Source organism: Pan paniscus, chromosome 3 (genome assembly GCF_029289425.2).
Source record: "Pan paniscus chromosome 3, NHGRI_mPanPan1-v2.0_pri, whole genome shotgun sequence".
NCBI lineage: Eukaryota > Metazoa > Chordata > Mammalia > Primates > Hominidae > Pan > Pan paniscus.
In genome coordinates, this window is record NC_073252.2 from 83,983,292 (window position 1) to 84,003,479 (window position 20,188).

Genomic DNA, 20,188 nt, shown 5'->3' on the forward strand with positions numbered 1-20,188 from the left:
TGATATTTGCCAGCAACCCTTGTCGTTCCTTGGCTTGTAGCTACATAACTCCAACCTCTGCCCCCATCTCTACATGCATTCATCTCCCAGGTAATTCTCATATGCATGGTCCTAAAACCATAACTTGGGAAATACTAGCTAGACTATCAGCTGCAGGAGTGTATGGTAAAGGATATTGATCATTAGAATTGATGTAACTCTGTTTCTTATATATGAAATGGGGAAAGGATAGCAGCAGAATCAACATCACACCATTACTGGGAGCAACATATCAGTTCTGACTGGGCTAGGCAAACCATATGCTATTGTGAGATAAACTATTTTCTGGGGTATAGAGTTGATGTGTAAAATACATGATTTCCTTCCTGCTGAATAGGGCCTGAAGTTTCAAGACAGCCTGAAAGATACACCCCTCCCTCTTTACACTTTATTCCATGCAAAAACTCAAACTCTGAAGATTTCAGTAGCAAACTGTACAGTTATAGAGCCTCAATATCATAGTGTGAATAAAAGACCTTAGGGCAGGGCTTGATGGAAGAAAGTGGAGAAAGCAAGTGGTAGCTTGAGGGCATGTGAACCAGTAAAAGGGAGGAATTTACATTCTTAAAGAGTTGGAAAAGCAAAGAACTGACTCCCAGGAATTTGCCTAAGGCAAGCCCTGTGTGTGTAAATGGTAAACTGGCTACCTATTTTCAGCACACTAAATGATTTTCTGAAGTCAAGGAGAGGGGCTAGCCCCTCAAATCCTGAATAGCTGTTTATTTACAGTACCTCTTAACGTTCCTATTTTTTGATGCATTTCTTAAAGGTATGATGGTGTGACAAAATTTGATAACTATTGTCTTTAAGTATTTCTCAAACTTCTCTCATTCACATACTACCCTTGTTACCCGGGGGTTCTTGCTCCCAGAGCTCCCAAGATGGAGGTGGGCCGCTTCCAAAATGGTGGCGGGCCACTTCGAAGATGGTGGCAAGCCTTGTGTTCTCTGACCTGGGGTTCTTGGCCTCACGGATTCCAAGGAATGGAATCTTGGTCCATGCAGTCAGTGTTGTCATAGCTCTATTAGAAGCCGTGGGTCATGGAAGAGAACCGTGGAACCCAGTGACTAGTGTTCAGCTCCATTAGGAGGAACCCACTTAGCGATGCAGAACAATGGCAAGCCTTTAGCCCGATCGGGAGGGGCAATGGACGCCTCGCTGAATCAGGAGCACAGCCGACACCCAGCCGGGGTGGAAGTCAGCGGCAGGCGGCAAACAGCAGTGGTGGATGGCGAGCGAAAGCTCAGCTCCAGCCGTAACAAACACGGACCAGAAGAGAGTGCAGTTGCAAGATTTAATAGAGTGAAAACAGAGCTCCCATACAAAGGGAGGGGACCCAAAGAGGGTAGCTGTTGCTGGCTCAAATGCCTGGGTTTATATCCCGATCATAGTCCCTCCCGCTGTGCTCTCAGGCGGTAGATGATTGGCTATTTCTTTACCCCCTGTTTTTGCCTAATTAGTATTTTAGTGAGCTTTCTTTACTATCTGATTGGTCAGGTGTGAGCTAAGTTGCAAGCCGCGTGTTTAAAGGTGGATGCAGTCACCTTCCCAGCTATGCTTAGGGATTCTTAGCCTAGGAAATCCAGCTAGTCCTGTCTCTCACCCTCATGATTTTAGCCATTTCCATATAACGCCTGCACTAGGTTTACTGATATTTTTCTTTAAATGTATTCACAGTTTTCTTTACCAGTTTTGTGGTAAAAGGGAATTTATATATTATTGCTCTTTGAAAACCAGCACTACTTGCATAAACACGAGGTCAATGTAACATAAGCACAATGACAAGAACATGTTATTAAATGTCCCTGGACCCAGCTGCTTTCTGAAGATGCTGACCCTAAGGCCCTCTGTTGATTTGATGAAAATGGAGATTGGCATGTGCTGGTACCATTTTAACATGCCTCTTTTTCCCAACTGATGCTTCCTCTTTGATGTAATCAGGAGAATTGAAATTTAGAAATTAGTATTTCTGTTAAGTTATTTGATGTCAATATCCTGTTTCTGTGGCACCTTAAATTACTTGGAATAACCCACACTTTGGGAAATACAGTCAGGTCACTCTTTGCTAACACTGGGAGGCCTCTTTCCTTTAAATGCTTGGCTTCTTCTCTAATTTGAACAAAGAATAACTCACAAGAGTTCCATGAAACTGCTTTATAAACACACCAAAGTCTGAAAAATAACAGGCTTTAAGGAAAAATATCTCATACTTGAGAAATACCTCCATGAATGGGTATTAACTAAATATTTTATGTGGGACAGGGTGTAAACTAGAAATCTGTCATGTTGCATCGTGTTTTACTCTGTGATATATCTAAAAAGCCCATGCATCTAGAATTGGAGTATGAGCTTTGCTTTCCTTTCAATTTATCTTTGCAGAATTTTGGCTCACTTCCACTGAAACCCAATGGGGTTATAAATAAAAGTGCCCAATTAACCAAGAAGTTTTTCAGTATTGGGCATATCTATCAGTTGGTGTTTGTATACTTATTTGCAAGAACGTGGTGTGGAAGTTAAAAGTTCAGGCTTCCATGACAGAAAAATGTGGGACTAAATCTGCCACTTACTACCCATGTTAATGAACCGAAACTGGTTACCTAACTTCTCAAAACTAATTTCCTCATATAAAATAGAAATCATAATGTCTAATCTCACAGGGTTGTTGTATTCATTCACTTAAAAATAAAACAAAATGGAACAAAAATACCTGGAATATGTAAGTGAAATTGCACAGGCCCTGGCATGCTACGGGCACTTTTTAGTGTCATTGTAAGTATGATGATGGGGATAATGATGGTATTGATGATTGTCACTAACATTTTATGGTATAAGGAAAAGTAATATGCTTGAATCTATGTGATACAGAGACTGGTATTTCACCAGAAACTCTTCAGTATGTTTAATCCAGGAAGTCTTCATTCATGGTTTGAAACCTCTAAGATAATTCCTACTGAAAATAAGTAAGATACCTATAAGATTTTATATTATGAAAGTGTGTTTTTTCTGTGTTTTATGACTCAGATTGTAAATTTTCTTGCATGAAAGCATATCCCTTAAAGTCATGTTTTTGAAATAAAAGGAATCATGTTTTACATATCATAATTCACTCATTTCAAGGGTACAATCCTAGTGATTTTTAGCAAATTTACCAAGTCATGCAACCATTACCAAAAATCAATTTGAGAACATTTTTATCACCCCAATAAGATTTCTTATGCCCATTTACTGTTATCCTCAGCTCCTCTTCCTTCCCAGGCAACCACTAATCTGATTTCTGTCTCTATAGATTTTTCCTTTTCTGGAAATTCTTATAAATGGAATCATTCACTGTTCTTTTGCATCCAGCTTTCACTTAACATAATGTTTTTGAGGTTCATCTGTTATGGGAAAAGGGTCCAGAGGGTTCTTGGATCTCCTGCAAGAAAGGATTCAGGGCGAGTCCATAGAGTAAAGTGACAGCAAGTTTATTAGGAAAGTAATGGAATAAAAAGAATGGCCACTCCATAGACAGAGCAGCCCCGATGGCTGCTGGTTGCTGATTTTTATGGTTATTTCTTGATGATATGCTAAACAAGTGATGGATTATTCATGCCTCCCCTTTTTAGACCATATAGGGTAACTTCCTGACATTGCCATGGCATCTGTAAACTGTCATGGTGCTGGTGGGAGCGTAGCAGTGAGGATGACCAGAGGTCAGTCTCATTGCCATCTTGGTTTTGAGGGGCTTTGGTTGGCCTCTTTACTACAACCTGTTTTATCAGCAGGGTCTTTATGACCTGGATCTTGTGCTGACCTCTCATATCTTATCCTGTGACTTAGCATGCCTTAACCATCTGGGAATGCAGTCCAGTAACTTGCAGCCTCGTTTTACCCAGCCCCTATTCTAGATGGAGTTGCTATGGTTCACATGCCTCTGACACATCCATGTCATAACATATATCAGTAGTTTGTTCCCCTTTATTGAAGAGTTGAATTTCATTTTGTGGATATACTACATTTTGTTTATTCATCCGTCAGTTGGTAGACATTGATATTGTTTCTACTTTTTGGCTATTAACAATAAGATTTCCATGATTCATGTACAAGCTTTTGTGTAGAGATATGTTTAATTTCCTTTGGGACTATTCCTAGAAGTGGAATTGCTGTGTCATATCTATGTTTAACATTTGAGGAACTGTTAAACTGCTTTCCAAAAAGGCTGAACCATCTGATATTTCCAACAGCAATGTATGAGGGTTATGACTTTTTATTCTACCCATTCTAGTGAATATGAAATGGCCTTTTATTTTAGTTTTTGACATGCAATTTCCAAGTGACTAGTGATGTTGAACCTTTTTTTCATGTGATTATGGCTATTTTTTACTTTTTATGAGCCATTCTAAAAAGTAACCAGAGGCTTAATTACTGAATCTCTAACTCATAGTGTAAGACAGAAACTAAAAGGATTTTCTGGTGTGTCCAGTTAAGTCAGCAAGTTGTTGCCAAAATCAATCAAGTCCGCACAAAACTTGTTCCTTCTCTGAATACTTCAACAATCTTATATTCCAACATAGAAGTATTCTTAACATATTGCACTTGATGATACCATCCTTATCATTAATATGTATATATAAATTGAGGGGAACAGATAAAAAGTTTTAAAAGAATTCAAGTTACTCTTTAGAAGGCATATGGTTTTAAAATATTTTATTTTCCTGATTCTTTTGATAATCCGTGTTAAGGAAATGGTTACAGAGTCTCTAAGGAATTAATAGTAATGTTCTGGGAATATCAGTTTAGGGTTGAGATAAATGTCTGTGATATCGTGGGAACACACATTTACATACCCAAGAGGACATCACTGTGGATATTCATTGAAAACTCTGTGTTCATAAAGTAAAACACATAGAACTAGAAGATGAACTCAAAGAAGGTAGAGGATTTTGTAAATCTTAATTATCTTTTTTATCTCTAATGCCTAGAATAATGTCTGATATAATGTAGGCATTCAATAAATATTCGATGAATAAGTCAACACTAGGAGTGTATTTTGAATGTCATTGTTGAATGAAAAAATACCCATATTTCTGATATCTCAGGAAGTAGAAAACTCAAGTGCTTGTTTCTATAGATTAGAATTTAGGAAACTTGAAAATTATCATGTTGCAAAATAATTTCTAAACTTTTGTTGGAATTTAATTTTTGTCATCTAAGGCCAAATGCCTGCCTGGGTCAGTGTACAAAGTCATAGTCCTATCTATGAATGGGTTCAAAATTTCATAAAAACCACAGTTCTAAGTCAGGACCAGTACCTTTATTTGTTTTCTGCTCCTGAAATGCTGTCATGAATATCGATGCACTATACTTCCAAAGTAAACTAGATTTTGATTTATAACAAAGCAATAATAACAAGAACCAAACCAGAATAAAACAAAAAACTTGCCTCTTCTCAATAAATTTGTTTCATCACTCTCTTTCCTCACTCTGACCCCTCTTACAAAGTAGTCCAAACAGAAAACACTAATATAAGAAACATCTGACGTGTAGTGACAAAGGATCCCTTCTAGCAAAGCACACGACTGCATTTTAATGTGAGAGCCATAGGAAAGACACAACTGGATTCTTTTAAAGCTTTTTATGTGTTCCCCTCAATTTATACATACATATTATTAAACTAAGATGGTATCGTCAGTCCAATACACTAAGAATACTTCCATGTTGGAATAAAAGATTGTTGAAGTATTCCAGAGAAGGGACAAGTTTTGTGTGGACTTGAATGATTTTGGCAATAACTTGTTGACTCAACTGGATATACAAGAAAATCTTTTTAATATTCCTCTTACACTATGAGTTAGAGATTCAGCTGTGTAAAACTAGGCCTCTAGTTACTTATTTCTTGCATGAAGCACAAGGATTTGTTTACTTTATTTATTTTTATTGGAAGAAAATATATTTTCTAGAAAAGAATACATGTGTTTTTCATTGTTCATCCCGGAATTAGATAATCATAATTCTCCAAACTTGTGGTGAATATGGCAGGAAATGAGTGACATGCAGTAAAGTCATTGTTGGGGACACATTAAGTTACTTTCTAGCCTTCATTAGCTAGAAAATTGTTTGCGATGTTTGGCTATATTTTATTTTTTATTTAAAAATGGAAATATTAAAGTATATATAATATGGCTTTTAAATGCTGTTAGAAAATATACACACACATATTCACATGTGCATACATACACACACATATTTAAGTATAAATGTACCCCCAGCATGAAAACACCAATAATACTTCTCTTGGGAAGTCCTTGGTTACATAATCTAAAGTCTCTCTGATTGTGAGAAAAATTGTTGATTGTATTATGAAGATTACATTTCCTTTGTTTCTTCTGAAACTCCATCTGCAGAGCTTAGTGAAGGGAAAAACAGGTAGGCAGGCAAAATACAATGGTGAAGTAACTAAATACAGCCAAAACTTCTCTATTTTTGCTATGCCAGTTCATTAACAGTTTGCCAAAACTTTTAAGACCATATGAAACTGAAATTACACCCATTGTGCTTCAAGCCCTAGGTCCAACTGAAGCAAGAAAGGGCTGTGTGATGAAGTCTCAGGCATATATTAATACATTTACTAATAATGAAAAGACATGAAAATTGGAACAGCTATGTAAACTCTCAATGAAAAAATACTATTAAGTGTTTGTGTATCAGGAATCAAAGGTTAGGAAAATAGTGTACCCAGCTTAGCAAAAAATCAAAACTCATTATCTATAGAATCTAATGAGATAACTGCATCATTATAGTGCACCTAGAGATTGTGCATTATTTCATTCCATTCTTTTTATTTCTGAGTCATTCCTGGGAGAAATGTGAGGTGAGAAAGAAGTTCACCTCTCTCAAACTAGTCGTGTAATCTATTGTATGGTGGATATTATAGTATATAGTATAGGTGCTATTTGTTAAGTATAACATTAAAATTTCTACAAATGTGTTTTCTTGTTGTATCTCTTACAGTGAGTAGGTTATATCCATCTGAAAATAGGTCACCTGAATTGGCAATATCTACCAATCTTTTAAATCATTCTTGCATTCCTTAGTATTTATATTATACTTTGTGAATTTAGGAAGTCATGTTCCACAGAGCAGTCAGAGAAGGAGTTAATGTGTGGATGTTACTTCATTATGACTCCCAATCTAGATCTAGAATGCCCATGTTTATTAAAAGTCTTAAGCAAACTAACTACTTTGTCCACTGGTAACTACAGATACTCTGTGGGACCTCAAGGCTTTAGCTTTCTCCTGGGACAATTAAAAATCAATGTAATGAAGATCTACTGACACTGAGAAGAGAACAACATCCCACAGGAGCTTTGATTGTTTTTTTCATACCATAAAACTGATTGGATATGTTTAAAATAATTCTACAAAGAACAAAATATATATGTATCTGTATGTATGTACATTTATGTGTGTGTAATATGTGTATGTACACACATTTACAATAGAATCTCTGTAGTTTGCAAACAAACTATCATATCTTTATCATTGTTTACTTTCAAATGTCAATACTTGTTCTAAATAATTATATAGATCATTGATATGACTAGAATCTTAGTTTAATAGAAAAGTCTTTGTGGGCTCATTGACTTTAGATTTAATCACTTTGGGAGAAAGTTAATGGGTTTTTTTGTAAGTTTGGGAAATACTAGTGTCATTTGCAGTATGAGATGTACTGTGTGCATTTGAATGTTACTTCTAAGTTAAATTTGGATATAAGATTGAATCTTGGGTCTAAAATCAGTAAAGCTGAAGGGACATACTGAGTCATTTTAATAACTGTGTTGATTTATTTTGTAACTGACAGCACTTAAGGTTTTAATTAGGTTTTGTTATTATTGGAACTGAATGCATATGTTGTACAAAGTAGCCTGTTTAAAAGAGTTTTATTCTGATGTAATTGTTGCTTTAAGGAAACTTTTCTGAATGTTCTACATTAAGCCTTATAAGTGTCTCGATCCTGCTAACCTTTCTTTTTTGGTTAAAACACCTTGGTACTATAATAGAAAATGTCAGAATTTATTTTTATTCTTTAGTCTAAATTTTTAATTTACATAGGCACATTATTCTAAAGTGAATTGATGCTCTCAAACATATTAATTCAAACTAAATGACAACAACTCTAATGACTAATTTATAAAATAAGTGTGTGTTTTTTGTGGGATACATATTTGTTTATTTATGCTTAAACAATTGCCCTTTGCATTCAAATATCATATTCAAAAGCTATACAACAATTCATTTTGTTTGTTATTTATATTTAGTACTGATGATTACCACTTATATATGTTTTTCTTCAACTTTTTTTTTATTATGCTTTAAGTTTTAGGGTACATGTGCACAACGTGCAGGTTAGTTACGTATGTATTCATGTGCTAGGAGGACAGGCTTGATATCAGGAAGACCAGTTAATATGGTATTGTGTTAGTGGAGGTGAGTAATATAAACTTGAACTTAAGCATTGTCAGTAAGACTGCCAAAGAAGGTATGGATTCATAAGCTATTATGTCAGAATATATATGAACCAGGCATTTGTATTTCCTTTTAAACTTCCCAGGTAATTCCAACATACTGCTCAGTCAGAGAATCACCAATCACTGTTAGATTTAGAGTCCTGGGGACAGTCAAATTTAGTTTGACTTCTAGGTTTCTTGCTTGTTTGCGTAAATGGTGAGGCCATCCATTGTGAAAAAAATGCTAAAAGAGAAACAATTTTACACAAGGGGAGATTTTTCTGTTGTTGCCAGTCAATTTTGTTCACATGAAGTTCAAATATGTATGAAACATCTAAAAATTCAGTGGAAAGGTCTGATGCAGCGATAGATATTATGTAGTCTTGTAGCAAAGTGATAGTGGAACTCATGGATTAATCCAAAGAGTGTGCAGGTTATCCAGGAAAACAACACCACTTAGAGGCCAGCAGAGGAAGAAGAGCTTGGGAGCTAACTAGTAAGGAATGGTGGTCAGAGAAGAGGCAAGGAGGTGGAAGGGAAAGGCAAGTAAGGTGTCAAAGAAACATTGAAATAGAGACTTACTCATGTGAAATATTAGTCAGAAATAGAAAATTAATAAATATCCGTAATTTTTTTCAGTTTAGGAAGTTAGCCACTTTCTTTTTGAGGAGTCTGTTGTTTAGAAGCACCAAACTCGGATTGCTCAAAGTAATCTCTGTCTTACAGCTATACTACAAGGTATTTTATTTTTATTTGTTTATTATTGAGTATCTTATATACGTAAAGAGAGTGATTTGTGTATACGTGTGTGCGTGTGTGTACTCACATGCATGCACTTGCACATATAGGATGTTGGAGTGAATGTATATTAAACTGTCAAATATTCTTTGTACATGATAAGCTAGCATTGAAAGGGAGGAGTCTCTACACACATGCCTCTATACACGGAAGAAATTCTAGAGGGAGGAAAGAAAAGATCAATGTGACAGTTTGGTAAAGCTGGGCACTATATTAGTCTGTTTTCATGCTACTGATAAAGACATACCGGAGACTGCGCAATTTACAAAAGAAAGAGGTTTCATGGAGAACTCACAGTTCCACATGGCTGGGGAAGCCTCACAATCATGGCGGAAGGCAAGGAGGAGCAAGTCACATCTTACATAGATGGCAGCAGGCAAAGAGAGAGCTTGGGCAGGCAGACTCCCCATTTTTAAAACCATCAGATCTCATGAGTCCCATTCATTATCACGAGAACAGCACAGGAAAGACCAGCCCCCATGATTCGATCATCTCACACTGGGTCCCTCCCACAACACGTGGGAATTATGAGAGCTACAAGATGAGATTTGGGTGGCGACACAGAGCCAAATCATATCAGGCACTATGTCCCCACCAGCATTCTTTCCACCACGTCTTCCACTGGGGAATACTGGAAAGACAAATATGTAACTAGTAGGCTCCCACGGATGTTAGAAATGTTCAGATTTAAACTCGTGACCATTACACATTGGAACTCCCTCCTTTCTTTGGAATTTTCCACTCCAAATACATGTTCTATATCAGTGTTTCTCAATACTGGCTGCATGTGAGAATAAAATATCAATGCCAAAGCTTTAACCCAGATCAATTATACCAGAATGCATAAAACCTAGTCAGCAATTATTAGAAAAAGTTTTCAGGTAATTCCAGTGTGCAGCCAAGGTTGTGAATCCTTGTTTTCTATATCACATTGGTTTATCTAAGAGTGTTTCCATAAATTCACATTAACTGAAAGCATGTTTCTGCTTCTGCAATAACATTTCATTACCTGGTACTCTGACAGTTCCATCAACAGTTTTATAGACAAGCTCACCAAAAGTAGACTTGGGGGTTGTTTTAGTCAATTCAAACTGTCATAATAAAATACTGTAGACTGGTAGCTTGAAACAACAGAAACTTCTTATTTCACAGTTCCAGAAATTGGAAATCTAAGATCAGGGTGTTAATATGGTTGTGCTCTGGTGAAGGCTGTCTTTTTGGCTTGCAGATAACTGTCTTCTGACTGGATTCTTGGACAAGGGGAGAGAGAAAGAGCAAGCTTTTTAGTGTCTCATTTTATAAAAGCCCTAATCCCATCAGGCCAGGGCCGCACCCTCATGAACTCATCTAACCCTAATTACCTCCCAGAGCCCTATCTCCAAGTACCATTACATTAGGAGTTAGGGCTTTGATGTACGAAGAGGATAGGAGGGATATTCAGACCATAGCAGGATCATGCAGTTCTCTGCCATCAGTAGCTTTAAACCAGGATAATTCTACTGGGACAAGCACTAGTTCAATGCAGTCCAGCACTTAGCCTGGAGGTGAAACAGTCCTTTGGTTTTGTATATAATTCAGTGGTGACATTTATGTAACTGTGCAATAAGCCATGACAGTTTAACCAGATTCTAGTTTCACTGCTGAAAAGTGCATCCGTCTTGACAGATACATAAAAAAATAAGTTTGAACAGAACCAGACTTTTTAAAGAGATGCTGAATTTAGTCTGGAGCTGCTTAGTGTCTTTGGAATTGCTTTTCTGTGTCTTGCTGAACTCAGCAGGCAAAGCAGAGGACTGCTTAAGCGAGACCATTTGGTGGTAGCATTGGTGTTGGAAGTACTGCCAAATGCTTTCAGTCTCATGTACGTTCTCCCTGGAGGCTGATAGATATGACATTATTATTATTTTTTAATTCTAAGTGAGTTTTAGGTCATCTCATTGTGCTTGTTGCAGATAAGTTCACAATATCTTTAATAACTTCCTGTGTGGGTGCATTGAAAATTCATTCTATTCAGATAAACCAAGGGATTATACCGTATTCTCTACATAGTATTCAGAGTGAAAAATTCCCATTTCTAATTTTGAGGCTTAAATGTTCCAAGGTTTTGTCTGTGTAATATTATACTTGTAATTATGGTGGCATTTGGATTTATCAGTGTGTGTAAGTATGTTTATGAGGAAAGGAGGAATGGGGATAGAGAATGAGCAAGGAGGGATTCTTGTCAGACTCCTTTATCCTTGTTCAGATTAATAAGAGGCCTATGTTGCACCTAGATGATAAGTAGGACAGATAATTTCCAGGAAATATAAAGAACATTCTTCAGTTCACATACCTAGCAGAAACTCAGCAGTTAGAATATACAGAAAGTGTTACGAAGTAGAAGAAAATGAGGCATGGTATGGAAAAGTGTTGGTGATCAGTTAGAAATATAAACTCAAACGAAGAATAAATGTTGTTCATTTATTTTTCACCTAGCATTAGCATGAGGCTGTGCACATCATAGGTGTTCAGGAACTACTTGTTGAGTGAATGATTGATCCCAGAATGATCAAAGTAGACCTATCAGAATATAAAATTAAGTCAATCATAGGAAGCCTCATGTAATTCTCCCTTTAAGTTTGTAAAAAAGCAATAACCAGGAGGAAACACGATTCAGACCTAAAGTCCAAGTACAATATAAGAACCAAACTTATATGTTGCTCAGTTAAGGGACATATGCTACAAAGCTCCTCCTGGTCTGATAGCTCTTTCACTCAGATCTTTGGGCCTATCTCGTGCTGCCTTTTTCCTGCCACTGGATATAATGTGCTTGATTATATATCTTACCTTCTGAAAAGACTCTACTACCAGCTGAGTGAAAGGGACTTGAGTCTGTATAATGACTTTACGTTAGCAAATAGTTTTGAACTTCTACCTGTTAAAAGACAGAATTACAACAAATCTAGTTTAGTAGATCTTCACTGGCTTTTTTTGTGATTCTAGAATCTAGCAGCAGTTTGGGCCAAAATGGTTCAGAATGTTCCACCCTACCACATGTGCAGGTTATATTTACAGGCAGAGAAAAAGAAGTTAGCTACAGAAAACAGAAGCGAGGTACAGAGACAGCCCCATTACATGGTATGCATCTCATACATGGTTTGAACAGCTGCCTGTGATTGGCTGAAACTCAGCTATTTGTTCCTAGTTAGGTTTTCACTTTGTTTTTGGTACTGAATTAGGTTGCAGTTAGGAGCTTGTAGGGAGGACTCCTTGGGCCAGTTTCAATTTTATTTAACATACCAAAGAGCATGACTCTACAGCATCTCGTATCTCAGTGATTAGCCAAAAAGAATTTTTGTCTGTGCAGTTTCCTGTTAAAGTACCCTAAATGGGGTTAATAGCATAACCTACTCATTGGCCTTCAGTGAGGCCTTGATGTTTGCAGATGTGTTGTTGTTATTAGGTGAAGGATTTTTATTCTCCATTGTACATAGACTTTTGCCACAATGCAGTCACTTCACTTCACTTTGGTGAAGACTGAAATGTATTTCTCTGAGACAAAGATGGCACTTTCTTTTAGGTACATTGGGCAATTAACACATATTATTGATATCTAATTAACTGCTTACACATATTGAAGTAAATATTAATTTGGCAAAGTAGTGGATTTTCAATAGGAGATAGAAGGCTAGAGAGTAAGATTGACAGGGTTGCTATTTTATAGACTGAACATACAAAGATATTTTTCAGAGAAACACCAGACTTCCCCATTGCAATAGGTAGCCTGCTGACAATTAGGACATGTGACTGAGAACCTCTTGAGGTGAATCAGAACTGGAAAAATATATTAGATTCTATCCAGAAATGATTATTTTCTTCAGTGAGAAAGGACAAAGCAAAAATGAAAACTCTAGAAAAATGCGGAACTCTCTATCTCTACTGAGTAGCCTAAGTTTAATAAAGCCCCAAAAAGAGAGTCATAAATTTTTAAATTTTAGCCTTTAAGCAAAAAGTTAATAACCTTTGTTAATCAAAAATATATATATAATTGTTCATTTTTTCTTCATCATTTCTATATAATTAGCTGTGTGCATATATACTATAATGCTAGAAAACTCTTATAATGTATCACTTCTGGGAAGGAATAAAATAATCATCCCACTCCACCTTTATTACCTTGATTCATGGCTCAAATATTCCTATTCTTGGAACATTACTGCAGCTTTGGTGCTAAGAAAATTGCTGGTAGAGGAAGAATGATTCTGCGGCCCTTCATCCTTCACAATTTTTACACCATCCCATTGTCTAACTTTGCAATCTCGCCATCTAGTGTTCAAAGGTTCTCAATACCATAGTTTATAAAATGCTTCACTTCATTAAAAGCAAAACAGTAAAGTGCTAAGCAAGTTACCTTAAAAACAGTGTGTTTGGGAATAGTCAATGTAATAAATAGATCATCAATGAAACTTTCCAGCAGATTTCTTGTTAAATGTGTTTCTTATTTATCATTATTGTCTCATTTATTTATTGTATTTATTCATAAATATTTGATAGCTTCTGTTTATATAGTCATGCAAATTATACATAACATACTCTGTATATTGAAATATATACTTATTTATTTTATATTTTATTTTTATATTCTTTTCTTTCTGTACTACCTATGGCTAATTGTCATTGACTCTGAAGGCAAACAAATCTGAGTCATGATGGTAGATTGGGTTAGAGTGGAATCAAAAGGAAATACTTTACTGGAATATTTGACTGCTATGCATATCCTTCCCCAAGCTGTGGTTTTTTTACTACTAATGGCTGTCTCTTCATGGGGCAGATATAGCAAGAAAAACACAGAAGGCTTTGATGCACATGAAATACGGTGGTTTGTCAGAAAACAAACAAAAATACTAGCGTCTTCCTTGTCTTACCATTGAGACTATTTTAGGTCTGTCTTTTCAAACAATTTTTTGGAATTTAGTTTTAGGAATTAATGAGGATTGCAGTTTTGAAGATGACCTGGAAACACGATTTTTATTTTCTTTACAAGGTTTTAAGATGACCTCTTCTATAGTGTTTATCAGGTCAGAATTTTAGAAAGAAAAACATATATTTATTTAATTATCAAGAAAATAAAATTAGCTAGTTAAAACAAGCCCTTTCAGATAACTTCCATCATTTTAACATCTATAAAACAGTTGACACTATGCCTGCTCTGAGAGACCCCAGTGTCAAAATGGAAAACCTCAGTCCTTACCCTGAAGGAGGTGAAGTCCTATGGTCCATGAGGTTACCGCCTACAGCTCAGACCTTACCCACTTCCACTCTGGGCTCTGACCTTCTTAGCCTTTGTCAATTCTGCAAGGACAGGAGGCTTCCTCCCACTTTAGGCTGTTTTTCTCCCTTGCTTTGATCAGAAATGCCTTCTGTCCTTACACACCCTTCGGATCTTGGCTCCAACATCATTTTCTCAGAGAAGACCTCCAAACCCTGTCTTGTTATTAGATAGTATGCAATAATTTTCCTTATTTCCACTCACCTTATTTTGTAATCACATACTTGTCTTATTATCAGCTTAGTATCTGCAGCCTTGACTAGGGTACAAGTAGTGAGCAGGCTAGAATAATGCCTCTTTTATTTAAACCCCTGAGGTCCTAGCCCAGGGGTTTCTATAATACCCATTAGGAGTAGATGTGCAGTAAATATTTGATGGAATCAGCCCATGGGCCCAAAATTGAGAGCTAAGAAGCCCATTGTCTCAGCTTATATAATTTCATACAGTTGGCTCTGCTTCCATGCCACCGCTGGGATAAGAGAATATTCACTGAGGCAGGAAACCCCAGTGCCTGCCTCCCAACTTCTCAGAGCACACCTCTCTGGGGACATGTCATTTCCTGCAGCACAGCTTGGGAGTGAGGTAAAGAATTCCCTGAGTTGTTCACTACTACTCTTCCCGGTTCCAGGAATCAACTCTCCTTTCAGACTTTTGCTTATTCTTCCCTGAAATACAAAAACAAAACAACTTCCCACACACAAATTAAAACTCTATTCTTGCTGTCTTTACTATTATCCATCTTCATGGATTAACAGGAAATATAAGATACAGAAGACAAAATATAAATTAATATTTTAGTAAGTTATCTTGCCACTCACACTCAGAAGAGGATACAAATAAATTATTCAAGTTATGTAAAGGACGTTAAGTTTTCATTGTTTATTTTTATAGCATTTCTCTTCTTTTCTAGAACATTCTAAGGATTCCCAGCCATCTTAGAATATTAGACAAGCAATTATGCTTAGAATCAATTATTTTCAAAATGAGCTCTGTTAAAAATTTATAGCATGTCACACTAAGCTTCGAGTATCTATAGGCAAACACCAACACCTTCTCAAAAATGAGTCCAACATTTTGAGAGATGAGCAAGAATTTAGTAATTCATTTTGATATTGAATACACACATATACCCATCTATAGATTTGGTATTTTTTTGTAAATTTTATTACAGTATATCTTATTTAAGATCTAATATATTCTCATTGTTTTCTTAAGTTAACACCTTTGCTTACCATCAAATACACATAAAGAAAAATGCTTGAATGTTCAAATCACACTGAGGGTTCTTTAATTTTTTTTATTTTTATGGGTACATAGTCGGTGTATATATTTATGGGGTACATGAGATATTGTGGTACAGGCCTACAGTCTGTAATAATCACATCAGGGTAAGTGGGCTATGCATCATCTCAAGCAGTTATTTCTTTGTGTTATAAGCATTCCAATTATACTGTTTTAGTTATTTTTAAATGTGCAATAAATTATTGTTGACTGTAGTCACCCTGTTGTGCTATCAAATACTAGATCTTATACATTCTACCTTACTATATTTTGTATTCGTTAACTATCCCCACTCCCACCCCACCCACGGACACATACACTTATCCCTCCCAACCTCTGGTAGCCATCATTCCACTCTCACACTGAGGATTCTATAGATCCTTCTAGGCCTTCTTCTCCCCACCTGTGGTGGCATCTAATAGGCATCACATAAATGAGTGCTCTCTGAAAACTGGGTTGATTCATTCAATTGCCAACTTGGATAGAATTCTGACTCCTGGGCTCTTGAAAAACAATAAATAGAATGGTATGAAGTTTACTCCAAAGAATATCTTCACACTTCTGTCTCCACAGCAACACAGATGTACACACGGTGGCATCACTTCTTAAGCTGTACCTCCGAGAACTTCCAGAACCAGTTATTCCTTATGCGAAGTATGAAGATTTTTTGTCATGTGCCAAACTGCTCAGCAAGGAAGAGGAAGCAGTAAGTTGATGCATTTATTTCCAAATAAGCTTTTGTTTGGAATTTTTTTCTGTGTTCTTAGTCTTAAATCTGTAAATTTCCATTGCCCTATCCCAGTGTTACTCTCCACTATCCTTTGTATTGACCTCACACACACTGAGACTTTCCGTATACAGCTCAAGTACCATTTCCGATCCCCTCTCTGATCAAAAAAAAGAATATGGCTGAATAAATTAAATCAGCACGACTTGCCGCTTTCTTTCCCTAAATGATAAATGCAGTGCTATGTCAGGCCACACATCACACAAAAGAAGTGACTGCTGTGTCTCATAATCTTTTAATCGTGTGGACCCAAACCACTTCAAATAGTGGCTTCTATACAAAATCCTACCTACTGCTATTTCTTTAAACAGCTTTGTTAAGGTATAATTTTTATACAATACAATCGCCCATTTAAAATGTATGATTCGGTTTTTTTTAGTATATTCTCACAGTTGTGCAACTCTGAGATATTCGATTATCACCAAAATCTAATTTTAGAATATTTACAATATTTTTATTGCCACAAAATAAACCCCATACCCTCTCTTAATTCTCCTTTTTCCCCAGCTCATGGCAACGACTAATCTATTTTCTGCCCCTATAGATTTGCCCATTCTGGACATTCCTTATAAATGGAATCATTCAATGTTTTTTTGGTGTGTGTGCACGATTGGCTTCTTTCACTGTTTTCAAGTTTACTCATGTTGTGCCACTTATAAGTATTTCATTCCTTTTAATTCTAAACAATATTCCATTATTCATCCATTCATCAGAGAGACCTTTGGGGTTTTTTTCATTATTTGGCTATTATAAATAATGCTGTTGTGAACATCCATGTACAAAGTTTTGCATGGATCTAAGGTTTTATTTCTCTTAAGTATATACCTAGAAGGTAGAATTGTTGGGCCATATGTGACTCTGTTTTTCAAGAGGGCTCTAGCATTTTAAATTCCCACCAGCAATGAGCGCAGATTCTGATTTCTTCAAATCTCTGCCATCACTTGTTACCTGTTGTTTTTATCTTAGCCATCCTAACACGAGTAAAGTCGTATCTCATTGAAGGTTGAATGGCATTTCCCTGATGGCTAATGATGCTGAACATCTTTTCATGTGCTTATTGGATATTAGTATATTGCCTTTGAAGAAATACTATTCAGATTATTTCCCCATTTTCAGTTGGGTTATTTGCCTTATTATTAATAGTATTGAGTTGTAAGAGTTTATATAGTTTAGATATATGTCCCTTATAAATATGATTTTAAATATTTTCTCACATTCTGTGAGTTGTCTCTTCATTTTATTGATGGTGTCCTTTGAAACACAAAAGTTGTGCATTTTGATGAAGTCAAATTTATCTATTTTTAATCAGTTGTGGTTTTGTGTCATATCTAAGAAGACTTTGCTTAATACAAGGTCACAAAGAGTTACTCCTGTATTTTCTTCTAAGACTTCTATAGTTTTGGCTTTTACATTTAGAACTATGATTTACTTTGAGTTCATTTTTGTTTTTGGTGTGAGGAAAGGAACAAACTTAATTCTTCTTCATGTGGATATACAATTGTCCCAGCACTGTTTGTTAAAAGACTATTCTTTCCCCCATTAGATTTTCTTGGCACTCATGTCAAAAACTGCTGCCTATTGTTTTTTGTTTTTTGTTTTTTTTTTTTTTGAGACAGAGTCTCGCTCTGTGGCCCAAGCTGGAGTGCAGTGGCGGGATCTCGGCTCACTGCAAGCTCCGCCTCCAGGGTTCACACCATTCTCCTGCCTCAGCCTCCCAAGTAGCTGGGACTATAGGTGCCCGCCACCAAGCCTGGCTAATTTTTTTTTTTTTTTTTTTTTTTTTTGTATTTTTAGTAGAGATGGGGGTTTCACCTTGTTAGCCAGGATGGTCTCGATCTCCTGACCCCGTGATCCACCTACCTCAGCCTCCCAAAGTGCTGAGATTACAGGCGTGAGCCAACGCACCCGGCCTAACTGCTGCCTATTTTTATAAATGCAGTTTTATTCCATTTGTTAAATAACATTGTCTGTGGCTGCTTTTGCACTACAACAGAAGAGGTGAGTGGTTGCAAACAGAGACCATTTGTCCCATAACGCCTCAAATATTTACTATCTGGACCTTTATGGGCAGAAGAAGAAAGCAAATTACATTATCCATTGGCTTTTCTGCTATCAGTTACATTTTAGGGGAAGTCATATAATGAAAAGAACCAAATAAATTCGTCCCTTGTGAAATTTCCAGAAAGATCACTTTTTTCAATTATCCTCCCTCCCCAAATGATGTATCCTAAACATGACCAGCTCTGAGAGACTTTTGTCAGTAGATGTATTGTCTATGTTCTGTACATGCTGAAACTGGGAAGGATGCTCACTACATCACTTACTCTTCTTCAAATAATTTTATTAATAAATGAGCTTATCTTCTCTTTTCAGTCAATTGTGAGCATATGTTAAAAATGATAACAGCTTCACTTGAATCTGTTTCTCCACAAATAGTACTTATGGAGATATTTTAAATCCTTGTACATCTTTGAAAATATATCTAAAATATTCGCTGTGATGGTGGTAAGTTTTCGGGACAAGATCTTTCACTGATAACATGTGAAACTAATTTTTTAAAAAATTATATGGCCATTTCCACTTGCTTTAATTCTAAGGCCAACGTGTAGAAAAATAATATTTATTTTCTTCTTTGTACTCAGGGTGTTAAGGAATTAGCAAAGCAGGTGAAGAGTTTGCCAGTGGTAAATTACAACCTCCTCAAGTATATTTGCAGGTAAGAACTGTCCTAAGGACAAACGTAAACAAGACAAGACATATTTAGCCTGATACTAATTTGTGTTTGACAATGAATAAAATCACTTAACTACTTCGAGCCCTAGTGTTGGCCTCTGTAAAATTAAAAGATTGGATAAGGTGATCTCAGAGGCTTCTTTGAGCATTAAATTGCTTAATTTTGAAATGTGATGTTTTTGAAGTTTCTCTTGCCTCTACACACTAAAGATAGGTTGTTTTGAACTTCAATCAAGTTTTTTGTACTGTTTCAGAAGTGGCATTGTTTAGGAAAAGAAGCATGCCACCTTGGCATGAGAAACATCTGCATGGGAGCCAAGATTGTGCCATTGACTAGTTGCCTGTCTTATGCAATTCTCTTATTCTTTCTGAGTCTCAGGGTCCTAATAGGTAAAATGGTAATGAAAACACATATTTCACATAGTTGTTTTAAAAATTGAATTATATTTTAAATGATTAGTATATAGTAAGCATTCAATAAATGTTATTTTCTTTCCATTTCTCTCCCACCTCAGGTTTCATCAAAGACATTTGTAACTGAATTCTGTTAGAAAAATAATTGTGCCAGAAAAATAATTGTGCCTGAAAAATATACCTCTCAATGTATAACTCAAGACCTGGGATGGGATATGCCATATATGTGCTCCTGTTTAAGAAACCAAATATGCAAAATTGAAACAGAATAAATTTAAATAGAGAGTAATGATTGGCACTACAAGTCACTGCAGGGTGTCTTACATGATAGCTTCCCAGTCC

The 20,188-nt window shown here is 36.2% G+C and overlaps 1 protein-coding gene across 5 annotated transcripts in view; it reads left to right on the top strand.

The window, feature by feature from the left end:
* Positions 1-20,188, top strand: part of ARHGAP24 (Rho GTPase activating protein 24) — a 528,695-nt gene that overhangs the window by 481,606 nt on the left and 26,901 nt on the right. For all 5 annotated transcript variants that reach the window (XM_003811243.7, XM_063603558.1, XM_003811242.5 and 2 more), the window contains 2 exons: positions 16,486-16,618; positions 19,342-19,415. In XM_003811243.7, coding sequence (XP_003811291.1) covers positions 16,486-16,618; positions 19,342-19,415 — 207 coding nt within the window. The remainder of the gene's footprint in view (positions 1-16,485; positions 16,619-19,341; positions 19,416-20,188) is intronic.